This window comes from Pangasianodon hypophthalmus, chromosome 5, assembly GCF_027358585.1.
Source record: "Pangasianodon hypophthalmus isolate fPanHyp1 chromosome 5, fPanHyp1.pri, whole genome shotgun sequence".
Taxonomy (NCBI): domain Eukaryota; kingdom Metazoa; phylum Chordata; class Actinopteri; order Siluriformes; family Pangasiidae; genus Pangasianodon; species Pangasianodon hypophthalmus.
The window spans coordinates 9,181,557-9,208,256 of record NC_069714.1 but is presented as its reverse complement, the minus strand read 5'-3'; the positions used below and the strand labels follow the sequence as shown (position 1 = coordinate 9,208,256).

The following is a 26,700-nucleotide window of genomic DNA, read 5'->3' as shown; positions in this document are numbered from 1 at the left end:
TTCCTCCGCGGTGCACTGAGGCTCAGACCTCCAGTGCGATCCCGGGTCCCTCCTTGGGACCTGGCCGTGGTTTTAGAGGCTCTCTGTGAACCCCCCTTCGAGCCCATAGAGGAGACTTCGGACCGTCTTTTGACGTTGAAAACTGCCTTTCTCTTGGCGATTTCCTCTCTAAGGAGAGTGGGGGATCTTCAGACCCTCTCTGTGGCCCCTTCTTACTTAGACTTTGCGCCCGGTCTGGCCAAAGCGTTCTTGTACCCCCGAGCGGGGTACGTACCGAAAGTTCCCTCCTCGGCACCACGGCCGATCGTGCTGCAGGCCTTCTGTCCTCCTCCCTTTCGGGAGCCCAACCATCAGAAGCTTAACTGTACGTGCCCAGTGCGAGCACTGGATGCGTACATCCACAGAGCTGCCCTGTGGAGGAGGGCGGACCAATTGCTCGTATGCTTTGGTCCCCCGAAGAGGGGTCTTCCTGCTACCAAGCAGACCCTCAGCCGGTGGATTGTGGAGGCCATTTCCCTGGCTTATGAGTCCTCTGGTCTCCCCTCACCCTTGGGGGTCAAGGCTCACTCTACCCGAGGTGCGGCGGCCTCAAAGGCCTTTCTCACAGGTGTGTCCATAGAGGACGTCTGCAACGCGGTGGGTTGGTCCACGCCCCTGACGTTTGCCAGATTCTACGGCCTGGATATGCGAGCCACTCCCGGCTCTTCTGTCCTTTTGCCTTGAGCTGTGCCCTTTCCACACTATGCAGGGATTTGTAAGTCTGGCGGCGTGGGCATACTCGTTCCCATAGCATTTCGACGCAGCTCGAGTTCCTGAAGGGGAACGTCTCCAGGTTACGCATGTAACCATGGTTCCCCGAGGGAACGAGACGCTGCGTCTCAGTGCCACACTTCTGGCATCCCTGCCGCGCTTGCCTCATTTCTCAGAAGCTAGCGCAGCGTTTGCCGCTCGGGCTTTTATGCTTCCGGGTCGCTATGTCACCCCGCCCGTGACGTCTCGCCCATCCATTGGACTGATTACACATGTTATTCAGAGCGCGGTCACGCTGAAGGCGTTCCCATAGCGTTTCGACGCAGCGTCTCGTTCCCTCGGGGAACCATGGTTACATGCGTAACCTGGAGACGTTTTCCTTCAGCTCTTCCTTTCACTGTAGTGGAGTTCCTGCCAAATATAGATCGATGTGGTTTGCTTCTTTTCAACTTCAGATCTCATCATCTGATGCCTGTCTGTTGTCTGCTCCTGTTCCTAGAAAACTGCTATTTTAAGATTGAATTTCTATTTATAATTTAACTTACCTAATCCAGATGTTTAAAGTTGAATAATTTGAATTTTTCATCAGCTGTGTTGGATTATGGTGAGATATGAACTCTGCAGTATCTCTATACAGGGACAGTTGGGAACTATTGTCAGAAATGAAACACAGAAAGCACAGATCTAATTGAAGATAGCCATCTAGTGTGCAGAAAACTACAGACTGGAGCCTAAAGCTGAACACATTTAAAATATGAAAACTAACCAATCACTGAATGTCTATTTAGCCTCCTTACTCTGTGGTGAGCCCTAAGGGGAGGAGTTTCCCTAAAGTCAGTATAAAAGTAGATGCATCATTCCAGTATTTAACAACAATAGAAGAGTATCCTGCTCCTTCATATGAAGCCAATTTTGGATCTAAAGACAGCAGTTTTAAATAAAAATGGCATCACTAACAAATAGAGGGATACCTTTAAGCTCAGTAAGTATTTACAGGCTATAACTATAACTAGACTGAACTCTAACCAGCTGTGTTTGTGTATATGGTAGCAATAAATGTTGGAAATAATTCATATGAAATTATAGTCACACTTGTGTTCTTTTTATGACTAACTTAACAAGTCTATGGATTTTTAATCCACTGCATGCACAGTTTAAAGCTTTCCCCACTACAGTTTAATTTAAGAGGTGAGAACTTCAACACTATGGCATCACTGTTGCTACTCAGGATAAATAATCAAGCAAATTAATGATAAACAAGTGAAATAAAATTGTTTGAAATGCCCTATTGGACAACTGAAGCAGGGCTGTTGGATGGCAGTTTCATTTCTCTGAAATTCATTACCTTGTTTTTGGAAGGATAACTTTCAGTTTCATTTCATCATTACTGTACTCAGTTTTTTTGTTTTGTTTCTGCATGCAAAGCAATAGGTGAATAGGTGAAAGGAAAGTCAAACAATCAAACAACTGAAAAATAGATATATAAATAAATAAAGCGTTTAATGTCTCCTGGTGTGCTGTACAAAGTTCTAGAGGTCTTCACGGGTCCACTTGGATCCGAAAACCCGAGGTCCGACCCGAGACCCGAGCGGGTTCGGGTCCAAAACGTCGACGAGTGCCTCGGACACGGGTCGGGTTCGGTATTAGATGCCTCGGGTCTCGGGTAATTTAAAATAAATGTGCTTTTTCCAAATGGACCCGATCAGACCCGATCCCTTTAACGGAGAGTCTATTTACAATAAACAGCCCACCTTGCTGGCAGAGGCTTTTTGCACTAACCCCGCGAACCAGTGTCTGGTTGTGATAGACAGCAATACAAAAGACGTCATACGCCGTACTGGATGAACGAACTATTCAAAAAGTGGAAATAAAGTGCCTCACGGGTATTTAATAATAAAGTGTTTATTAGGTTTAAGGGGAAGGTGTATATAGAGGGCTTTTGTCCCAATAAGGCGGCATCCATTTAATAATTTTAATAAATAAATGATGTGATAATAATTTATACTATAATTATATAATTTAATACAATAATTTACACTCAGTATGTTATTATTGCATACTGTTTTATAATGCACTACAATACTGAGGTGCAAATATCTGCACTAAGCAATTTATTTACACTTAGCCTGTTGCAAAGAAAATATTGGCATTTGACGTCAATGCCGTTTACGTTCTGGTCCAGTCGGGGTCGAAAATAAATGCCATCGGGTCAGACTCGGGTCTAATTTCATCGGGTCTGTCTCGGGTCGGGTTTTTCTTTTAAAAAATTAATTTATGCACGTCGGGTTCGGGTAAGAAGTGATTCGGGTCGATTTTAAGACCCGAGAAGACCTCTACAAAGTTCTAGGGGAGAGCAGGGACGGTTGCAACACTTTTTGTATTTCCTTCAGTTTCTCAGAGACTGTTTTTAGTGGAAAGCCAAAATTTTAATACATTAAACCCACATCTGTCAGATACCCACCCACATTGCTGTAACATGCGTACGTATGATAATATATGTACAATTTAAACTTGAACAGACAAAGTCAAATGTTGCAACTGACCCCATTACAGGGTTAGTTGGTTAATTATTTGGTTAATTATTAGGCCTGAACTGAACTGTGTGTGTGTGAAGTAGTGTATGAGTGTGTGAGAGAGAAAGGGTAAGAGGGAAAGAAATTAGTCCACATCAGACTCGCAGTTGTGGCAAGTATAATTAGCTCCCCCATCAGTGCAGGCCTGCTGAGCCCATGCCTTGCATTGCCAGCACTGTACCCAAACCTCTCTTGGTTTTGAGTAACTCTCCAAACAAACAATGCAGAAATCCTCTTCTTTGTCAGAGTCAGTGTCATTGTCTAGGTTTTTTGTATTTTTGCTTTTCTTCGCTTTTGTTTTGGTTTTATTTTTATTTAACTTTCTCCTAGCTTTCTGGTGCTTCTTTTCCAATTCCAGTGCCTCTTTCTCTGGGGTGTCTGTAAGAATTGCAGTCTTCCACTTTCTCTTCCCTTTTGAGATTTTTCTTGGTCCTGCTTTAGGGTGAGGCTGTAGGGTCTCAGGTGAGAAATCTATATGGGAAGGTGTCACTTGTGCAGTTACAGCAGGTACAGGCAGTAAAGGTGGCAGTGGTTGAGCTACAGCGGGTGGAGACAGGAGAGCCGCAAATGGCATAGGTGGCACTGGTGGATCTGCAAGAAGTGCAGGCAGGGCAGATGGAACTGGTGGAGCTGCAGTAGATGGAGGAGGACAGTCTGTCACCAAAGATGGTCCAAAGTCAACATCTTGGAAGACCTCCCAATTAAATGGCCAAATGCCAGTGCACCTAAAACCTGACTGCACATTTGCTGGTGTTGCTGCCAAAGGGAGGGCCAACCTAACAATGCCAGGAATGTCATAAATTGACATTGTCAGGCCTGGGTGGCTCTTCATCCATGAGTCACAGAAGGAGTTCACAGCTCGTTTTAGAGGACCGTAAACAGTACAATCCAGTGGCTGTAGTTTGTGAGAGCAGTGAGGTGGAAAGGAAAGCAAGACAATTCCATTGTCTCTGCAGAAATTTATTCCTCTCAGAGACAGATGGGATGAGAGGTTGTCCAGTATAAGCAGGACTTTAGCATCCACTGATGCAACGGCATGATGGGACGGTTGCAACAACATGTTGCAACTGTCTCTACTCTGACAGCCATGACAAAACTTGCTATGCTAGCTAGACACAATAGCTTTGACACTTGTTAGCTATGCCTATTAGAAGCTATGAAAACACTGATTTAAATTATATGAATGAATAATGCTTCACAAAAACAGTTTAGACAGTATGAGAAAAATTCTGAGCATTAAAAAAAAATACTTTTTTTTTTAACCTTGAAATTAGCTTTTTCCAGAAGGAATGGTCACATATGGCTGATTTCTTCCAGATGGGGGGAGGGGCTAACTGAGCATGTGCAGTATGAGCATCATCACTCTAGCTCATTCCTGATTGGAGGAATAAGCCATGTTGTTTAGACAATAAGATATTTTGACATACACATACAGAAGAAACATGTCTAATGTCTACCAATGCAGCATCAGTAAAAGTATGATCCTTTCTATTTCAGCTGAGATCAAGGAACAATCAGCAGTAGCTGTTTGGTGAGCTTTTAATGTCTAGAAACAGTGTGTGTACAAAACATATCTGCAACGTAAGAGTGTGCCATTCCATTTAAAGCTGTAAAAACCAACAAACAAAACCTCCTACTCAACCCTAAAATTAATTGGAGCTAATGAATAGAAGCTAAAACTGGTTTAATAGCATTCCTCTTTGAACCTGAATGTAACTGAGCTACAGAATTTTGAACTAGTTGTAGACACGCAAAGTATGACTGGCTGATTTCAACATATTCTTTTTTTAGCTCATGTGAGGAAAGAAAGGATTTGATTCTGGTGACTGTTTTGAGCTGAAGCCGCTTTTAACGACTGCAGCAATTTGTTTTTCAAATTTTAGTTCTCGATCAAAAATTATCCCAAGGTTGGCTCCTGATTAGCACAACAAAACAACATTCACACTATTGGCAGGAGATCGTGAGTTTGAAACCTGATTATGCCACAATCATCTGTGGCTGAGAGCAAAATTAGCTGTGCTCTCTGTGTGAAAGGGATGTCATACTTTCTCTCCTCTGCCAATCACAGTGACACTAGGCAGTTATGGGTGTCTGCAGTTTGAAAAGATGTGGCTGGCTGACTTCATGTATCTGGAAGGAAGCACATGTTAGCCTTCTCTCTCCCCAGTTGGTAGTTGTCATGATTATTTCTTAGACAAACCACTCAGAAAAGTCACAAATAAACCATTTTGTTTTACTCTACTTCACACAACAGTATCTTTTTAGAAATTTTGACATGCTCCGTGTTGTTCTCAATAAGCAGTGCCACGAGCAGACTATAGGGCTTTCAGGGAAGCTGTTTACCACATACGGAGATTTTTTTTTATGTAAATGAGTGTGGCTGTGGAGATTATATCTAGTAGCTGAGAAAGAGAAACTTTTATAAAACACTACAGTGTATGACAGATAGAAGGAAGGCCCAATAGCTGAAAGTGGAATGTAAATCTCAATCTTCATCATCATTCATTCATCTTCAGTAGCCGTTTTATTCTGTTCAGGGTTGCAGTAGATCAAGAGCCTCTCCCAGGAACACTGGCTGCAAGGATAAGGATTTTACCCCCGATAAGATGCCAGTCCATTGCTGGGCAGCAAGCACAAACACTAGCACACTCACTCATACCTAGGGGAAATTTAGACAGTGGGAGAAAACCAGACAACCAAGAAGAAATCCACATGAACATGGGGAGAATATGTGAAACCCTGCACAGACAGTAACCTGAGCACATGATCAAACCCTGGATCCTAGGCAGCAATGCTACTCACTGTGCCACCATGCCACCCCTATGTTTTTATTTAACTAATATGTTTGTTACAAAATGTTGTGAGACTTTACAATGAATTTTAAAAAGACTTCATTGTAAAGGTGAGTTTTGGGTGTTCCACCTGCCAAGCTGCCACTGCAAGGCCCTTTAGCCTCTCTGCTTACAAAAGACATATTGTGAGATTTAAATAAAATGAAACTTGAAAAATTATTCCCCCTTCTGGAGGTCATGCTTTTCTCAGCTTTGTGTTACTTTGTTTAACGAATAACATTTATTCATCTTTATAGTAGACTTATTTGTCAAGGTACTTGATTATAATATTTTGCTTTCCTCCTAAAGATCAGTCCACGGTACCTGCACACAAACTCCATTAGCCACACCTGGCCCTTCAGTGCTGTAGCAGAACTGATCGGTGAGTCAAAACTTCTTTACTCTTTTATATCTCTTTTCTTTATTACTTTCCTTTTTCCAGCTGATTACTGGATCATTTTCTGCAAACAGCTGAAATTTCATGCCTGTCTTTCACGTTCTGATCCACAATGTTCTGACTGCTTAGCAAGAGCAATTCTAGAAATGAATACTTAGAGAGAATGTACAATGTGTAACTATGAGCAAGTAGAAATGCATCTGCAAGGTTCGTGTGTGTGTGTGTGTCTGTGTATGAGATTGTATAGTATATCAAATTAATTTCCATTACTGTTTCCCAAAACAAAATCACCACAAGGGTAGTTTCTCTCAAACTGTTACGTAAAACAATGACTATGAAATAAAAAAGAGATTTTTGTTTGATATTTGAATATACAAATAATAAATAATATATAAATAATGGAAAATATAAATGAGCAAATAATTCTGTCTTTTTGAGCGAGTCACTAAGGTGAATGAATCACAAATAAAAAAAAAAAAAAAAAAAAAATAGCATAGCATGTAATTTTCGACCCCCCAGTAAGTGTGGCCAAACAGTAGCAGGACTCTTGAGTCACTCACTTAATGTCTGTTAGTGTTTTCCAGGATGCTGAACACATTTTCATCATTACCAGAATTGTTTCTTTTGTGGCACAGCGGGTAAAGCTGCTTTCTCATAGCTCCATTATCCGGGGCGCAAATGTATATATGATACCCTGCAATACACTGGTGTCCCATACAGGGTGTATTCCCAGCTTGCACACAGTGTTCCCAGGATAGGCTCCCTAGGCTCTGCTTTGACCAGAATAAAGTGATGAAGATAAATGAATGAATGGTTACTTGCATGTTTTACAGAGCTGACTAAGAATGTAAACACTGAGAACCCATGAAACAGGCAAATGTAAATTGTCCCTAACACTGGATAGTATCAGAATTTCCTCTTTTGTTTTCCTATTGACAGACAATGCATATGACCCAGATGTCAGTGCAAAACAATTCTGGATTGACAAAACGGTGATCAAAGACCAGGACTGCCTCATCTTCATGGATAATGGAAAAGGCATGGATTATGATAAGATGCACAAAATGCTCAGGTAGGAGTGTGTTCATGAAGCCTGCATTATCCTTCAGAGGGGAAATAGGTCATTAAATTCATCTCTCTCTCTCTCTCTCTCTCTCTCTCTCTCTCAGTTTTGGCTTCAGTGATAAGCAGACGATAAGAGGCCATGTCCCAGTGGGTCTTTATGGTAACGGTTTTAAGTCGGGCTCCATGCGCTTGGGGAAGGATGCCATCGTGTTCTCAAAGAAAGCCAACACCATGTGTGTGGGTCTCCTGTCACAGACTTACCTTGAAAAGATGGGAGCACAGAATGTCATAGTGCCTATTGTCACGTTCACCAAGACAAGACAGACTGATATCCTTTACCTAGAAATAGAGAGCTAGATGGCTAGATTTCATAGGAATAATGCACCAAAGAACAGGACATTTCTATTACAGTCACTTTTAGAACTGCAGGAGATAAGAAGATAAAAGACATAAACTCGGTATATGTAAGAGGCCGCACTTCACCATGGGGTACTCAAACAAAGAAGATTTCTTTGTTTGAGTATGCCAATTTGGCATCTCATTTGTTTGTTTTTTCCTGCCTTTTTCTTGACTCTGCGTTGTAGCTGTGCCACCCCATCCATAGCCAATCCACCTAGTGGCACAATGGTAGAGTGCACACTTCAAGGCATGAAGCTCCCTCATTTGAGGCCCACTAGGTGCCCAAAACACACCCAAACCCTTCCCTAAACCTTCATCTTGCCTATATATAAATATGCTTATAATGCTTATAAATAAATGGGCAAGCAGGGGTTTTCACTCTGCAGTTGGGTCCACACTGAACCATCCGATAAGAGACAGGTGCGACCAGAAATGGACCCAGTGGGGTCCAGGATCCAGTAGAGTTTGATCCTCTCCTGCACGCCATGAGCAGTTGCTGCAAGAAATAGTGCAGCAGCTGACTCAGCTCACCCAGGCCTTCACCACGACCCTTTGTCTGAGTGTAGGGGCTGCAGTGATGCCCCCACTCCCACTCCTGAGCCTACTGCACCTGAGCCCCAGATACCCAACCCTGAGAGGTTCGGAGGAGACACAGAATGCTGCAGAGGTTTTCTGCTGCAGTGTTCTTTAGCAGTGTTCCGGAATTCTAAGCTCGAGTAGCAAGCTCATCCTTGAGGCACTCAGTGAGTTCCTGCTGGTACATTGCCATGAGCTCCTCAAAGATGAGCTTGCTATCAGAGACACACCACCCACCCTAGAGGCCCTCTATGACCTGGCCATCCAAGTCGATAACCACCTCAGAGATAAGGAGAGGATCCGAGTCTTGGGGTCCTGGAATATACCATAATAACGTTCCATCTGGCTCTCTACACCAGCGGGGGCATGGTCTAATGCTGAATCCCCTGAACCCATGCAGTTGGGTGGTACCCAATGGTCTGATGACCCAACTAGGGGCCTCAAGCAGAATGGGTGCTTCACACCCCACTGGGCCCAATAATAAAGGCCCATAGGTAAACGCCCAGGCTTGAGGCCTTGTAATAATCCTAAAACAGCCTTTCACTAGCACCAGGTTGTTCCTGAAAGTTAACCTGTCCTGGGGTGGCTGGCAGCAGGCACCTCACCAGGCCATTATTGACTCTGGTGTGACAGGAAAGTTTAATGACATTTCCTTGGCAAACCGCTTGGGGATACCCACTCAGCCATTGAGCCACTCAGTCTGCGTGCGGGCCCCCTTGTGGAGAGGGCTGTGTTGTACCACACCCAAACCCCCCAGTTATGACTGATATTGGGATTTCCCTGGCTGGCATCACCCCCAATCGATTGGTCCACTAGCTCAGTGATGGTTTGGGGTCCACAATGTGAAGGACTGGTCCATGCTCCAAACCAGTAGAATGTTCACTTGGACCTCCATCTGATCAGGATCTCTTGGGGGTCCTGAGAGAATATTGGGAACTTAAATGAAAGAAAGGCCCAGGTCCTGCCATAGAGCATATGATTGCACCATCATATATATACACCCACGCACACCCACACCCACACGTATATATATATACACACACACACACACACACATATATATATATATATATTCACTCACACAGAGATACATCTGTCTATTTAAACTACCATATTGCTCTTGATTCTTAAAACATATTGTTCAGTAACTACAGTGAAACTAAAGGGATATATGTGTTGTTATGATAGTGTTTAATGTTTAAATGCTTTCTGAGATTTTAAAGGTTCCTCTGTGCAGTTTGTTCCTTAATGTTGTGGCTCACTCAGTGCTGCATCAGAGCATGCAGAGTGTCTTCGTGATATCCTGACACATTCACTGTTTAACACAGAGGAAGAACTGCTGACTGAGTTCAGTGTCATTGATGGGTTGTGCGCCAACTCAAGTGGAACCCGAATCATCATCTGGAACCTACGCAGGTGAACATGCAGAGAGTTTATATATATTGTTAAATAATGTTTAAAATGAGTGCTCTGTTTAAATGACATTTGTATGACATTTTATTTTAGTAGAGAACTCTAATATAGTTTTCTGGTTAATATATAAGAGTATAGATAAAGATATAAATAATTCTAGGTGCCACATTTCAGTTGAAATATGCTACAAAAAGATGGACAGCCTACTGTTTATAGAACAGAAATATTGGAAATGAAAATATGAGAAAACTGGATTTGTACCATGTTTTGCTTGTACAATTATACCATAATTTCTTCCTATGGTTCCACTTAAAATTATTCTGCTGCAGAACATCTTCAGGAAAATTAGAATTTGACTTCATGAAGGACCCATATGACATCCAGATCCCTGTTGATGTGTACGAGAGCACCAGGGAGCCAAACAAGCCCCAACCTGAGGGTGGTATGTCAGTTCCTGAGAGTGAATATTCACTGCGGGTGAGAATTTTGAAATTAGCAATTCAGTTCCTATCAGCTGAAGGAGAAATAGGAAATCAAAATCAGAGATAATCAACAAAAGAAAAAAAAGGAAAAACAATATTCCTAATTGCATACAGACAACCTCACAAGGAGTGAGAAGTGTCAAATGAAGTGAATGATTGGTAGTGAGAAACAGATGTAATATTCAATATGCATAAATCAGAACATGGAAATGTCTGAACTGAACTGAAATGTAGATTCTGAGCAGCTCCTGGATTGGTGGTAGATTCAGATGTGGCAGTCGGCTTTGTCAACAGACAAAATGTTTTGTTTGTCCAAGAAATGTGTGGCGTTTTTTATGCATTCCATTTTTTTCATGTACCAATTGGAATGATGAAGCTCACCATGAATGAGCACAATTCGGGTTTTTAAAAAAATCTGTAGTTGCAGTATTTGGCTTATTTATTTCAGTATTCAAGATTAACTTCAAGATCTTTTAACCACTGATCAAGTATATATTGTAGTCAAGACTGCTATTTTTCTCTTGAGTCAGGCATACTGCCGTATCCTGTACCTGAAGCCAAGAATGCAGATTATCATCCAAGGGCAGAAGGTAGAAACTCAGTTTATCACTAAAAGTCTAGCAAAAGTCTTCAAGGACACATACAAACCTGCCTGTCTTGTATCCTCATGCAAATGTTAAAACAAGTGAACATGAAAAATATAACTGTTAAATGATTAAAAAAAATTTAATGCATGATCCTTAAGATTTTGTCTCAGAAAAAGGGAATGACAATCACCTTTGGCTACAACACAAAAACTAAGGAGCACTATGGCATCATGATGTACAACAAAAACAGACTCATCAAAGCTTATGAGCGTGTTGCCTGTCAGCGCGAGGTGAGAATCATACATAAGTTTCAACTTTCTTTGTAATAATCTGCATACAGGAACAGAAGGAATAACCAAGCAGGAATATGTAGAGGAACACAGATATGTTAAAATAAAAAAAGATCTTTTGTCATTTGCACTACAAGAAATTTACACTATATGGGTACATATGTGGACACCAAACTATCACCCAGTGACTAGATCAGAGCAGTGACTCCTGATGACCACCAATTTGACCATCATCCTGCAACCTTCTCTGGGCTCAATGTTTCACCAATTTCAGACCCTGAAAAGGTTGCCGGTCTTACCCAAGATGTAGACCTCATCATTCAGATCTGGGGTATAGTACAGAAAAATGGTTGCAGCTAAATACTGGTTTACTTGTCCATTCTGTGTTGTACAGTATGAAAACATGACAGGATTTTTTTTTTCAAATAACAGAGTGCTTATTTAAATACTTCATGAAGTGGTAGGTCTTTAGGTCATTGGAAGACAGACAGTGACTTAGCTGTTCAAGCAGCTAGAGGAAGTTCATTCAACTACCTAGTTGCCTGAACACAGAAGAGACTTGATGCATGCCATCGTTGTACCCTGAGAGGCGGTGGGTCTAACCAAGCAGTGCTAAAGGACCAGTGGAGTGTCTGCATGGAGCAGATGGATTCTCTCCATGTCACCTGATATGACCATCCCTCCAGTTAGGATGCAAACCACTCCCATGCCATGTCACGAATTCCAAGACCCATGAGGATCAACAAGAGTTTTGTGGTTGATTGTGTCAAACGCTGCAGAAAGGTTGAGGAGGATGAGGACTGATGACAGTTTGGCTGATCTAGCAGCATTAAACTTCTCAGTAATGTCCACAAGGACAGTTTCCGGGGATGCTTTGTGTGCTGCTTTGAAGCCAGACTGGTTAGGATCTTGGAGGTTGTTCTGGGTGAGATTTATTGCAGACAGTGTGTTGGAGGATTTTAGAAAGAAAAGAAATAATGATAAAATAATGACACTGGTCAGTAGTTGCTGATGTCTGAGTTATCCAGAATGAGTTTCTTCAGAATGGGAATAACCTGTGCTGCTTTAAATGCAGTTGGTATATGACCAGACATTATGCAGTCATCAATGATAGAAGAGATGAAGGGGAAGAGTTCTGGAGCACTGGGAAAGGGATTGGATCCAATGGGCAGGTGGTGGGATTGCAAGACAAGATGACTTGCAGCATCTCTTCTGTTGATAGAGGAGAAGAAATGGTCACAGAAAGAGAAGGGGAATACTGAATCTGTATTGTAGGAGTAGGCCTGAAGTTCTGGCAGATTATTTCAATATTTTCATTGAAGAAGTTGGCAAAGTCATCAGCACTCAGGTAGGACAGTGAAGTAGGACCTCAGTTACATCCAGTTAGAATTAGCATTATTGTGAAGCTGGAGATTTAAATATTCATTGGGAACAGCATGTTTCAGAGCCTTTCTAAGCAAGGGCTGTGAACTATTTGGACATACTGCAAGCTAATAAACTACAGATTACAGATAATTGTGATTTAGCATGTACTCGAATATGCCACACTGCTTATGGGCTTTTATCATGCAAGAAAATACATAGTTAAATTATACAGGTTGTACAGTTGATATGCAGGCAGATTCAGTTCTGGGGTAATTTTAAGAAATGAACAAAAATCTTTCTTGATTTTTTAATATTTACAGTGTTTATTGTGTTCTGTTGCCAGGCTAAAAGCACAGGAGTGGGAGTTGTCGGGGTGATAGAGTGTAACTACCTCAAACCAACTCACAATAAGCAGGACTTTGATGACACAGAAGAATATAAGTATGTTTGAGTAACATTTCCTGACTTATCAGGAGTTAATTATCTATTAATGCAAGTTTTAATATAGTACTTTATAGAGTACACCAATGAGCCAAAACATCATATTCTCCTGCCTTATGCTGTTTGTCCTCCGTGTGCCACTAAAGCGGCTCCCACAAAGCATGGACTCTATAAGACCTATAAGGTGCCCTGTGGTATCTGGCAGTATAGTATAGTGTGATAGCAGCAGAGGTAAGTAGAGAGAAAGAACCGCCACGAACCAGTTGTTCCAGCACATCCCACAGATGCTCAATCGGATTGATATCTGGGGAAATTTAAGGCCAAGGCAACACCTTGAACTCTGCATCATGTTCCTCAAACCATTCCCAAACAATGGGCCTCAGTCATCAATCTTTGAGTAAAGTTGTGTGTAAACGGCCAAAAAAAAGAAGAATTTCTCTGAGGCAGAAGTTAAAGTACAAGAAAAAAATATTATTTAGCAGCATATCCAGTGGAGTCACAGCACCAAAAAAAGGCCAAAATATGGAGAGATATTACAGAGATGAATTTTGTGTCATCCATCCAGCTCAATATAAGTGAGCTCACACAAAGTTTGACACAAAGCCTGAGTCAAAAGAAGTATTGTTGCTACCGTCAATTAGTTTCTCTGCTACCAGGGGAAGTTTACATGAGTTAGTTCAGTTCAGTTCAATTTTATTCATACTGAATAACACTTTTAACAGTTGATATTGTCACAAAGCAGCTTTACAGAAAACCAGATATAAGATTTAAATTTAAATTCAAATTTATCCCTAATGAGCAGGCCAGAAAAAAATGTGGCAAGGAAAAACTCCCTGAGATGACAAGAGGAAGAAACCTTGAGAGGAATCAGACTCCAAGGGAAACCCAACCTCATTTGGGTGACAACAGATAGTGCAATTATAAATCATCACTTCTATAACTGTTGTAGCTCTTAGCATACGCGGAGGGCTGAGCATGAACCAGGAGAGGAAGGTAAGGTGCACAAGTCACTTTTATTTACAGGCGCAGGAAGGGTAAGTGGGGTGCAGGGTGGTAGTGCTTGGTGCTGGGTGAAGGGGTAAGGGTCATCCCTGAAAGGGGCATGGTGCAGGAGAGATTGCTGTGCAGCGGCGGGACCCAAGGGGCTCTGCGGTTGGCAGGTGGACAGGTTGGCACTGACGAGGGTGCTGGGAGAGTCGTTCTCCTCATTGTCTGCAAGACATAGAGAGAACACCGTTGGAGTGGAGCATAAGCCTGAGACTGAGTGTCTTACTCATACCGCAGGCCCCTTTTATACTCTCCCGTCTTCTCAAGGAGGGTAGGGAACTGCCGGTGCGTGTCGACCCCAAAGTGCATACTGGTGAGATAGGCCATCAGCGTTACCATGCTGAGTCCCTGCCCAATGTTGCACTTTGAAATCAAAGTCCTGTAGAGAGAGGAACCACCATGTCACCCTGTGTAGCCCTGGCCATCCACTGCAGGGGGGGCATGGTCTGTCACAAGGGTGAAGGGTCGGCCAGCCAGGTAGTACTGTAGCTCCTCCACTGCCCACTTGATGGCCTGGGTCTCTCTCTCTCTACGGCGGCATACTTTCTTTCAGCAGGGGTCAGCTTCTGACTCACATAGAGGACCGGGTGTTCCTCCTCTTCAATGGTCTGCGATAGCACGGCTACCAGCCCTGTCACCAACATGTCCCTGTGCATGGTGAAGGGGTGGTTGAAGTTGGGGTTTGGCAGGATGGGAGAGCAGGTCAGCACCTGCTTCAGGGTCTCAAAGGTCTCTTCAGCTTCCCAACTCCAGCAAACCCGGTCCGGCTGGCCTTTCTTGGTGAGGTCTGAGAGGGGAGAGGCAATTGAGGAGAAATTGGGCACAAAACGTCTGTAATACCTGGCCAACCCCAAGAAGGCACATACCTGTTTCTTCGTGGTCGGTTGTGGGTAGTCTCTGACGGCTTCCATCTTCTTCTCCTGTGGCATCGGGAGCCCTCTGCCGATGGGATATCCCAGGGACTGTGCCTCTGTGAGACCCAGGTGACATTTTTTTGGGGTTGGCGGTCAGCCTGGAATTACAGAGTTCGCCCAGGACCTCCCTAAGATTGTGTAGGTGGTCAGACCAGGTGGAGGAATGGATTAGGACATCGTCGATGTTAGCGGCAGCGTACTGGCCTTGGGGACGCAGGACGATGTCCATAAGCTGCTGGAATGTCACGGGGGCCCCATGCAGAGCAAAGGGGAGGACCCGGTACTTCGAGTGGCCGCCGGAGTTGCAGAAAGCTGTCTTTGGCTTGGTTTCCAGGCTCACGGCCACCTGCCAGTACTCTATTGTGAGGTCCAGTTTGGAGATGAACCAGGCCCTCCCCAACCACTCCACCAGGTCGTGGGGTCTTGATGTCATGGTGGACCAGACGGGTTAGGCCAGGGGTGGAGGAGAAGACATCGGCAAACTGGTACACCACCTCTGAGAGCTCAAGGACCAAGGCACACTCAGGCGGATCTGTGGGGAGACTTGCGTACACAGACACCACAGAGCCAGATCAGTCTATTTCTTTAACAGGTTAACAAGGAAAAATTGGGTGTCTGCATGCTTACCTGGTTGCTGCAGGCGGTAGGACCCACCCTCTCGAAGGACCGTGTAAGGGCTTTGCCAGTGAGCCAGGAAATTGCAGGAGGCAAAGAGGATGTATGAGAAGAGAAGGTCCCTATTCCTCCCATCTTCATGTACCACTCTCCAAAGCATCCTATTCAAGGATTGATTGAATTGCTCCACCAGCCCATCTGTCTGGGGGTGGTAGACAGACATCCTCAGGTGCTTCACCTGAGCTCTGTGTATGCTAAGTGCTACACTGGTGGAGAAGCAGGGTGAGACTGGGAGTACTGGGAGATCCGGGATGACAGGAGATCCGGCATGACAGGAGATCCGGCAAACCCACGAGGAGGGGCCACTCCCTGTGGTCTGGTGGGTCTGGGAGCTGGAGGCAGTGGCCTCAGGATGTTGCACTGCTCACCCCTGCCAATCTCCAGGGTCGCTAGGGCACATTCCAGAGCTTCCAGCATCTCTCAAGGGTTCCAAGACCCTCGCATGCCCATGGCCTTCCTTTCTTTGGGCGGCAGAGCCCACAGGAAGCGGTCCGTTACCACTTGCTCGATAGCCTCTGTGGTGGTGCACGACTCAGGCTGGAGCCACCTCTTGGCAATGTGGAGCAGGCTGTCCATTTGGCCACAAGGGGTGGCCTTGGGGTTGTAGGCCCAGCGGTGAAACTCTGCCACCTCGCTAGATGAGAAGAGGCCGCAGAGCACCAGGACCTCATTCTTCAGCTGGTCGTAGTGTGCGGCCTTGGAGGGGATCAGGGTGTGGTAGGGTTAGTCCTCCACTGAGATGTGGAGGTAGGCTTCAATGTCTTCGTCCCCTGTCATCTTGGTGAGGAGGTGCTGGGCCTCAAGGCAGGGGTCAGGGAGAAGGATGGCCTTGTTTGATCTCTAGCAACTCCTGTGTGGTGAGCCAAAGTCCCTGGGCCGGCTCCTGGCTAGTCTGCTGGAGGTGTTGGAGGACATCCATAGAGGGGTTGTGGCTGGGGTCCATGCTCATGCCTGCATTGTCCACCAGTGTAGCACTTAGCATACGCAGAGGGCTGAGCATGAACCACAGGAGAGGAAGGTAAGGTGCACAAGTGACTTTTATTTACAGGTGCAGGAAGGGTAAATGAGGTGCCAGGTGGTACTGCAGGCTTGGTGCTGGGTGAAGGGGTGAGCTGAAAGGGGCACAGGAGAGGTTGCAGTGCAGTGGCAGGACGCAAGGGGCTCTGCAGTTGGCAGGTGGACAGGTTGGCGCTAATGAGGGTGCTGGGAGAGTCATCCTCCTCGTTATGTGCAAGACATAGAGAGAACACCGTAAGAGTGGAGCATAAGTGATAAGCCATAAGAGGGAAGGGAGCTGCTGCAGCCCTCATTGGTTACCAGCCATGCCTGATTACTCCACTCCCGCCAGCCACGTGCTCCCGTGCTCTCCACAACACAGGTGGTGCTGAAGTGGCACTGTCCTCTCAGCACCATAGCGGCAATAGAGTGAAGAGCTCTTACTGGTTTATGTGCGTGTGCTGCCAGCCCGTTGTCACACTGTATACTGTAAAGTCAAGCAGTGCTAAATGTGTTAAATGTGTAAAATGAACTTGTAAAAGTTTAAACTTCGTGTCTCTTATATCAAACAGTATTGAACAACTTTTCAATGATAGAGTCTTAAGTGTAAACTGTTCTTAGAAATAGCTGTCTTCAGGCTATCCCAGAAAGAACATCCACAGCTATCTTTAAGGTTTCTGTGTGCAACCCTCCACAGTAATCCCATGGTGATATTTATTCTAGCCATGTGAGGCCATCCTCAGCGGTGGTGAGTGACCTTCAGGTGAACAAAACTTTTAGCGGAAGTGGGGCTTCAGGATGGATCAGGCAGGTCCAGAAGGCAGCAGGAGTCAGGATCACTGGTATCTCAGGAGTAAAGTGTAGCTTGACAGAGAGATAGAGAAAGGGGGGATGTCTTGGAAGAGAGAGGAACACAGATTAATAGGTATTCTCTTGCCCTGTAAGATAAGATAAGATAAGAAAGACAAAATAAGATGTACCTTTACTGATTCCCCATAGGGGACATTCAAGCTGACACAGCGGCACAAGTAGGAAGAGTAACAGGAGAAAAAAGGAGAAAGAATGTCTGAGGTATCCAGAGTGAGTTTCTTCAGAATGGGAATAACCTGTGCTGCTTTAAATGCAGTTGGTATATGACCAGACGTTATGCAGTCATCAGTGATAGAAGAGATGAAGGGGAGGAGTTCTGGAGCACTGTGAAAGGGATGGGATCCAATGGGCAGGTGGTGGGATTGCAAGACAAGATGACTTGCAGCATCTCTTCTGTTGATAGAGGAGAAGAAATGGTCAGAGAAAGAGAAGGGGAATACTGAATCTGTATTGTAGGAGCAGGACTGAAGTTCTGGCAGATTATTTCAATATTTTCATTGAAGAAGTTGGCAAAGTCATCAGCACTCAGGTAGGACAGTGAAGTAGGACCTCAGTTACATCTAGTTAGAATTAGCATTATTGTGAACTAAGCTGGAGATTTAAATATTCATTGGGAACAGCATGTTTCAGAGCATTCTTTCATGTTTCAGACATTCTTTCTCCTTTTTTCTCCTGTTACTCTTCCTACTTGTGCCGCTGTGTCAGCTTGAATGTCCCCTATGGGGAATCAGTAAAGGTACATCTTATTTTGTCTTTCTTATCTTATCTTATCTTACAGGGCAAGAGAATACCTATTAATCTGTGTTCCTCTCTCTTCCAAGACATCCCCCCTTTCTGGGGTGTTCTGGGGTGATTTTATGAAATAATAGTAACATATAATAATAGTAACATCAAAGACAAGAAAAGAATTTCCATGAATACCTATATATTAGAAGTAGTATAAAATAAAAATAATACAAATAATAGACACAATAAAATAGATCACTAGTGGTTTAAGAAGATGGTTTAAGAATGGTTTAAGAAGATGTACACTGTGTGCGGAGTGCAAGCAGGGACTCCGGAAAGACTAGTGTCAAATTAATATCCATATGAATGCCCAGAGTCAAGATTTTCCAGCAGAACATATTTGCTTCATCTGTGAGTGGCCATAAAGTTTTGGATCACTGGGTATAAGTATTATATGTACAGTATCTCAAGTATCTCACTGATTTTTTTACCACTCTGATTAGGAGCAGTTCTGCTCATATGTGTAGAGTGTAGTTAAGAATGCTATTTTGTGCCTTTGCAGGAAAATCATGCTGAATGTAGGTTATAAGCTTGAGAACTATTGGAAAGAAGCCCATTATAGACATCGGAAAAACCTGAACTGCACTGTACCCATTGAAGATATTGTGTAAGTTTAAAAGTGCATTCACACACACACACACACACACACACATACAGGTATTGCTTTGCTGAAGTAACTTATGTGCCTCTGGTATTATATTTCTGGTTCTGTGCCTTGACTTACAGAGTCACAAAGTTGCTAATGGTATTAATGGTAAAATATTGTTAGAATAGAATAGAAAAAAATATTAATAGTAAAGTGCAAATACATTTTGATGAAATAGTCTAGCAGTTCAGAGTATTTCAGGACACACCTAACCCAATAAAAAGTTGCAGGAGTGAGTGGTTTTTATATGCACATGGGAGAGAGAGGCCAGTCAGTTAAGAAACAGCATATCTTCAATAATTTACCATACAACTCCATTAAAAAGTCTTAAATGGACACAAATCAGGTATTTAAGGTTTATGAAATATGCCCATTAAACAAAAGCAACATGGCTGGCACACATCCTGTATAAAAGACCACATGGGCCTCCAGTATCTGCTTCAACCTGGTCAGGGTTGCTTCAGTTTAAATAGCTTGTTTTTATATTTAGGGGGAAATATCTATGGTAGTTAATAAGAAAATTTCAGGGGATGCTTGCAAACAGAGATATCTACAGGAATTGGTTGGAAATGGAATTAACAAAAACAGTGCTGCATGCACATATGAAACATGCATAAGAAACACATAAGAATCTGCTTTCATATGCAATTTATTAGTTTTTATTCTTATTTATTAGAAGTTAGAGCTGTGTCCCATGTCCTATCTGACCTAGCCAAAAGATCTTGCTACATTTGCTTTGTTCAGTTTTTGATTGTTTCAAGGGTTTGTGTATTTGTGTGGACTTACAGGAAGCAGCCAGATCAAAACTGGGTTCAGTGTGATGATTGTCTGAAGTGGCGAAAACTTCCAGATGGCATTGATGCTAAAAATCTCCCTAAAAAGTGGTTCTGCCACATGAACTCAGACCCTCAATTCAGGTATGTTTGTGTATGTCTTTCCCTGTGTGTGTGTGTGTGTGTGTGTGTGTGTTTGTGTATATGTGTGTCTGCTTACTCATATAAGTATCTGATATTCTCAGGAGTTGTACAGTTGAAGAAGAACCTGAGAATTCTGATGACGAACAACCCAGATACCAGAAAACCTACAAACTGCAGTGAGTATTGAATCATGTTATTTGCAATAAATATTTATTCTAACATATATTTTTTGATGTTTTACATATAACCTTGTGCATGTGTTTTGAAACAGTGAGAGAAATCAGTTGCTATATCAATTGCTGTATGAGAAGAACAGACAGCAGGTGAACATACTGTTTTAACATGGTTTACCAGGATGGTATATTTTTTCCATTCTCTTCTTGCCCAGATTTAGAAAAAAACACTGCTCATTACTGTAGAGATGCATTTTGCTTGCTAGCTAGGTGTTGTGCCATGTATCAAAGAAAGACTATTTCCATGATTGCAAGAAGACTAAAGTACAGTCAGGTCCATAAATATTGGGACAGTGACACAGTTTAGGTAATTTCTGTACACCACCACAGTGGATTTGAAAAGAAGCAGTCAAGATGTGACTGAAGCGTAGACTTTCAGCTTTAATTCAAGGGGTTTAACAAAAATATTGCATTAACTGTTTAGGAATTACAGCCATTTTTTACAGAGCTCCTCCATTTTCACAGGCTCAAAAGTAATGGGACAAACTAATATAATCATAAATATTAGGATTATTTTTATTACTTGGAGGTAAATCCTTTGCAGTCAATGACTACCTGAAGTCTGGACCCCATGGACATCACCAAATGCTGAGTTTCCTCCCTTGAGATGATTTGCCAGGTCTTTACTGCAGCCATCTTCAGTTGCTGCTTGTTTGTGGGTCATTCTGCCTTCAGATTTGTCTTCAGTAAGTGAAAAGCAGCTCAGTTGGGTTGAGGTCAGGTGACTGACTCGGTCATTTAAGAACATTTAATTTCCAAGCTCTTGGGCTGCTTTCACAGTATGTTTTGGGTTGTTATCCATCTGTACTGTGAAGCGCTGTCCTATCAGTTTTGCAGCATTTGACTGAATCTGAGCAGAAAGTATAGCTCTGTACACTTCAGAATTCATCCTGCTACTTCTATCAACAGTCACATTATCAATAAACCCCAGTGACCCAGTTCCATTGGCAGCCAAACATGCCCATGCCATAACACTGCCTCCACATGTTTGACGGATGATGTGGTATGCTTTGGATCATGAGCCCTTCCTTTCCTTCTCCATACTTTTCTCTTCCCATCATTCTGGTACAAGTTAATCTTGCATCAGAACTGGTCAGGCTTTTTTTAGAGGGTTTTTTAGCAAAGTCTAATCTGGCCTTTGTGTTCTTGAGTGTTACCAGCGGTTTGCATCTTGAGGTAAACCGTCTGTATTTACATTCATGAAGGTGGCTCTTGATTGTAGACTTTGACAATGATAGGCCTACCTCCTCCAGAGTGTTCCTGACTTGGCTAGATGTTGTGAAGGGGTTGTTCTTCAATAAGAAAAGAATTCTGCAATCATCCACTTAAGTTGTTTTCTGTGGTCTCCCAGGCCTTTTGGTGTTGCTGACCTCACCAGTGCATTCCTTCTTTTTAAGAATGTACCAAATTGTTGATTTGGCCCTCCTAAAGTTTCTGCTATCTCTCTGATAGGTCTGTTTTGGTTTTTCAGCCTAATGATGGCCTCCTACACTTGCATCAACACCTCTTTGGACAGCACGTTGAGAGTTCCCATGAACAGCTACCAAATGCAAATTCAACACTTGGAATCAGCTCCAGACCTTTTATCTCCTTAATTTATCATGATATAAGGAAACAGGCCACAGCTGGCCATGAAACTGCTTATCAGTCAATTGTCCCATTACTTTTGAGCCTGTGAAAATGGAGGAACTCTGTAAAAAATGGCTGTAATTCCTAAACGGTTAATGCAATATTTTTGTTAAACCCCTTGAATTAAAGCTGAAAGTCTACGCTTCAGTCACATCCTGACTGCTTCATTTCAAATCCACTGTGGTGGTGTACAGAGGCAAAATTACCAAAACTGTGTCACTGTCCCAATATTTATGAACCTGACTGTATATACTGTATGTGTTTTTTCATTGTTTTTGATGAATATAAGGATTATATAGTACTAATCTAATGATTCATACTGCTTCAGAGTGATTCCAGAGCTTTGCATACCAATGTAAAAAAGAGGATGAGCATCTCAGTCTCCATTTCAGTGTCTTGGTATATATTAAATGTATGCAATTGTTCTAATTTTCTAAAAACATTCAGTTAATCCCTACAATCCACAATTTATGTCTTTGTCTATATTTAGAAGTAATTATGTGGGTTTAGTCCATTGCAGGGGATCACACATCCACAGATTCACCCCTATAGGCAATTTAGAGTACCTATTCCCCATATCAGGGGCTCAGAATTGAACCTAGAGCTGATAGGATCAAACACACAAAGATTAGTATTTTATGAAGTTGTGCATTGTCTCTATATTAGCTAGGTGCTGAAATAAATGTAGTTAAGCGTTATATACACTCACTGAGAACTTTATTATGAACACCTGTACTGTACACCTACTCATTCATACAATTATCTAATCAGCCAATCATGTGGCAGCAGTGCAATGCATAAAATCATGCAGATATGTGCCAGCAGCTTCGGGTAATGGTCACATCAACCATCAGAAAAAATGTGATCTCAGTGTGTGGCATGACTGTGGCATGATTGTTGGTGCCAGACGGCCTGGTTTGAGTATTTCTATAACTGCTGATCTCCTGCGATTATCATGCGCAACAGTCTCTAGAGTTTACATCCAGTGAGTGGCAGTTCTGCAGACAGAAATGCCTTGTTGATGAGAGAGGTCAACGGAGAATGGCCAGACTGGTTCGAGCTGACAGAAAGGCTACAGTAACTCAGATGACCACTCTGTAAAATTGTGGTGAGCAAAAAAGCATCTCAGAATGCATAACACATCGAACATTGAGGCAGTTGGGCTACAAAAGCAGAAGACCACATCAGGTTCCACTTCTGTCAGCCAAGAACAGAAAATTAAGGCTGTAGTGGGCACAGGCTCACCAAAACTGGACAGTTGAAAAGTAGGAAAAAAACACCTGGTCTTTTTCCAGTCTTCAACTGTCCAGCTGCAGTGAGTCTGTGCCCATGGTAGCCATGATTCTTGTTCTTGGCTGACAAGAGTGGAACCTGATGTGGTCTTCTGCTGTTGTAGCCCATCCACCTTTGATGTGCTGTGTATTCTGAGGTGCTTTTCTGGAGACCACGGTTATAAAGAGTGCTTATTTGAGTTACTATAGACTTCCTATCAGCTCAGATTAGTCAACAAGACATTTCAACTAGGCATTTCCACCCACAGAACTGTCACTCACTCAGTGTTTTTTGTTTTTACATCATTCTGTGTAAACTCTAGAGACTTTTATGTGTGAAATTCCCAGCTGATCAGCAGTTTCTGAAATAAAGTGGATGGTGAGTATATATATATATATATATATATATATATATATATATATGTCGTGTAGATCTAGAATGTGGCATGATTTGACCACAAGTGGAGATAGAAATATTCATAGTTAAAAAGCTAATACATGTAATGTGTAATTTGTGTAGGTGTCAAGTACAAATCTCATACAGATTCATAATTATAGACTCTGTGCATTACACTGCTGGAACTGCTTGTATAATCAAACATTCATAGTTTTCAGACTGTCTTTTGCCTTCATCCACATGTGTTTTTCCTCTCAACAGAGCCCTTCTACACCCAGGTCATCCTGCCAAACAACACAGAGCTCCACCCTTATTTCCACTTCTCCAACATGTGCAGGTAATGACCTATATTATTCTATTTTATTTTTATTTTGTTTATGTGTGTATCCCTTTGCATTTAGTATTTACAAGTTTGTTGTAACCCATGTTTTAACTCTTTAGGCTCCAGACCTTCAATTGACACTCAGGACACTCTTCTCTCTATTACTCCTACAAGGTACTGTCATCACTCTATCACTCCCTCATGCACCGTAACAATGACATGACATTAAGAGCACCTGAATGATTTAATTTCACCTTTATTTCAGGAAGAAGAGAGCCCTGGGCCAGAGTCAAGAGAATACGCAGAAAAAGAAAGCTAGAATAAAAAGTATACTAGATAGTCAGTCAACATCCACAACCTCACCTGACACCGTTTGTTCATCTGCCATGTGCAGCTCTGGTAATGATGCTAATAAAGTTGAAAGGGTAGCCACTGAAACAGGTCCAAAGGACAATAGTGATGATGTGATTGACAAGAGCACAATGAAGAGGGAGCAGAGCAATCAAATCACACAGGCCAGCTCTGAGGACCAGCAGAACTACAAAATGCTGTACCTGCAGGCCAAGGAGGAGATAAAGCAGCTCCAACACAAGCTCAGAGAGCAAGAAAAAGCAGAAGAAGTGCTAAAGGGAAAGGTGAGTGTCTGATTATGAGAGATTAGTCACAAATCATAAATGTTAGAAAGGAAAGTGCAACCTAAATGAACTAATTAAGTCAAAATAAAATGCAATGATATTGATGCAAAATCAGTTTGTTTCACATCCTATTACTCCAATTCTTACTTTTTCCTTCCCTCTTTGTACAAAAATCCTCACACACAGTTGGACAGTCTAGAAGATGAGAAGTGCACTTTGTTGACCTGCTGTGAGAGCCTGCAGAAAGACTTAGAGGAGACACAGGACAGACAAGGGGGTGGACAAGGAAACAATGTCACACAGTTTTGCAGGTAAGGGCTCTATTCTAGAAATATGCAGATCAGCAGAATACCAGTAAAATCAGTATTATACTTACACTACCATTCAAAAGTTTGGAATCATTCAGAAAGTGCCTTGTTTTTGTATGAAAATCACAATTTTTTTTAAAATTAAAATAGCATCAGATTGATTAGAAATACAGTCTAGACATTGTTATTATTGTAAATGACTATTATACCTGGAAACAGCTGATTTTCAGTGGAATGTCTGCAGAGGCATACAAAGGCCCATTTTCAGCAGCCATCACTCCTGTGGCACATAGTGTTAGCTAATCTTAGGTTAGCATGTTAAAAGGCTAATTCATCATTAGAAAACCAGTGGGTTTGATTATGGTCTCAAAAGAGCTTTCTTCGGAAACTCCACAGTCTGTTGTTGTTTTTAGAAATAAAAGCTATTTCATGCAAGGTATTGCCAAGATATTGAAGATACAGTATGTTACAAAGGTGTGTACTACTTACTTCACAAATTGGCTCTAACCAGGATAGAAAAAGAAGTGGGAGGCCACAGTGCACAACTGTGCAGGAGGATAAATATATGAGAGTCTCTAGTGTGAGAAACAGGTTCTTCACAGGTCATCAGCTAGCAACTTTATTAAATAGCACCCACAAAACACCAATCTCATTTCCAATAGTGAAGAGGTGACTAGGCAGAGTCTTTTCTTCTAGGCAGAGTTCCAAAGAAAAAGATATATTAATGACTGGCCCAAAAACAGCAAAGGATAAAATGGGCAGCAGACACTGTCTGTTGAGAATGGTGGAGGAAATATGATGGTCTGGGGGTTTGGCAACCTTTTAAACAGTAATGTATTTCTATATGATACAGTTTGTACAATTCATATGATAACATACTGTAGATTATCTGGCATTTGAGACAGAAGCCATGCACTGTAACACAATAACTCATATAGAGTCTCTCTTCTTTTTAGCCTCAGATTAAGAGAACTCAGACAAACAGTGGCACGTCTCTTGGTCACCTTTGTCCCTGCTCTGGACCTTCAACAAGTGAACTACGATTGTGAAGTCATTGATGAGATTCTCGCTCAGGTTGTCGATGAGATCTCCCCTACAGAGGCAGCCTCTTCATAGAAACAGTGGTGACCAGAAGAGTGCAAACTTTTTTGAATCATTTGGTTGGATAATGCAAAAAAGATCACGCAAGTCCTTAATACTGTTTTGATTTTTTCTTGACTAGACATGAAAAGCTTTTTATTGTTTCCAGTGTGTTTGGGTAACCAGAAAAACTTTGATGTTGCCACGTTAAAAATTTTTACTATTACACATTTACATTTGTTCTTTTTTTTAACTTGTATTAAAAAATAAACACTTTTTATGTTTTCTATATATTATACAAAAACGGCAAACTATGTTTTAGATGGTGGCAACATATTCAGTTCATGTGTAGGCTTTTAGGCTTCCATTTCCATTTTTTTAATCAACAATTTATGTCCATTTCTATGCTTAAAATTACTGCTGCCATCATTCAATTTTGGCCCACATTAACCACATGAATGCCATATAGTTAGCTATACAGTTTGCTTGCTTTTATGATGCAAAATATTATACATATTAAGGCCCTGATTTACTAAGATCCCAAATAAAGAGTACTAATTTGTGTGTGCATATGTCATTTACAAAGGAAAACTGTTTTTACCCTGTGTCTCTTGCCTAGAGTAGCAGAAAGCTGAGTCCATAGACGCAGGGTAAAAATAGAGCACCATTAATTATACACAGGTGTCTACTCATTCATTAAATCACCCACTCTGTATGATGGTTTTAAAGCTGAGATGGATCACTTATTCAAATACAAGGCTGTTTGTACAAAAAGAAAATAATAACTTTTACTTTTTTTGGATAT

General features: G+C 42.3%; 1 protein-coding gene across 1 annotated transcript; it reads left to right on the top strand.

The window, feature by feature from the left end:
- Positions 1 to 1,160: 1,160 nt before the first annotated feature.
- LOC113526244 (MORC family CW-type zinc finger protein 3-like) lies at positions 1,161 to 26,700 on the top strand. The gene is made up of 18 exons (XM_053234447.1): positions 1,161 to 1,732; positions 6,464 to 6,536; positions 7,491 to 7,623; positions 7,721 to 7,950; positions 9,866 to 10,007; positions 10,334 to 10,481; positions 11,017 to 11,145; positions 11,244 to 11,363; positions 13,072 to 13,169; positions 18,960 to 19,064; positions 19,892 to 20,020; positions 20,122 to 20,196; positions 20,292 to 20,343; positions 23,812 to 23,887; positions 23,992 to 24,046; positions 24,138 to 24,507; positions 24,694 to 24,818; positions 25,772 to 26,700. Exons 1-18 carry the CDS (start codon positions 1,694 to 1,696, stop codon positions 25,929 to 25,931), a joined length of 2,259 nt encoding a protein of 752 aa, XP_053090422.1. The 5' UTR covers positions 1,161 to 1,693; the 3' UTR covers positions 25,932 to 26,700.

What these genes read in the sequence shown, in the direction of transcription:
- LOC113526244 (XM_053234447.1), top strand. Translation starts at nt 1,694, where the DNA reads ATGGCATCACTAACAAATAGAGGGATACCTTTAAGCTCA. An exon ending in AACTCAGACCCTCAATTCAG is followed by an intron (nt 20,021 to 20,121) that starts GTATGTTTGTGT and finishes TGATATTCTCAG; the next exon opens with GAGTTGTACAGTTGAAGAAG. An exon ending in CACTTCTCCAACATGTGCAG is followed by an intron (nt 23,888 to 23,991) that starts GTAATGACCTAT and finishes TTAACTCTTTAG; the next exon opens with GCTCCAGACCTTCAATTGAC.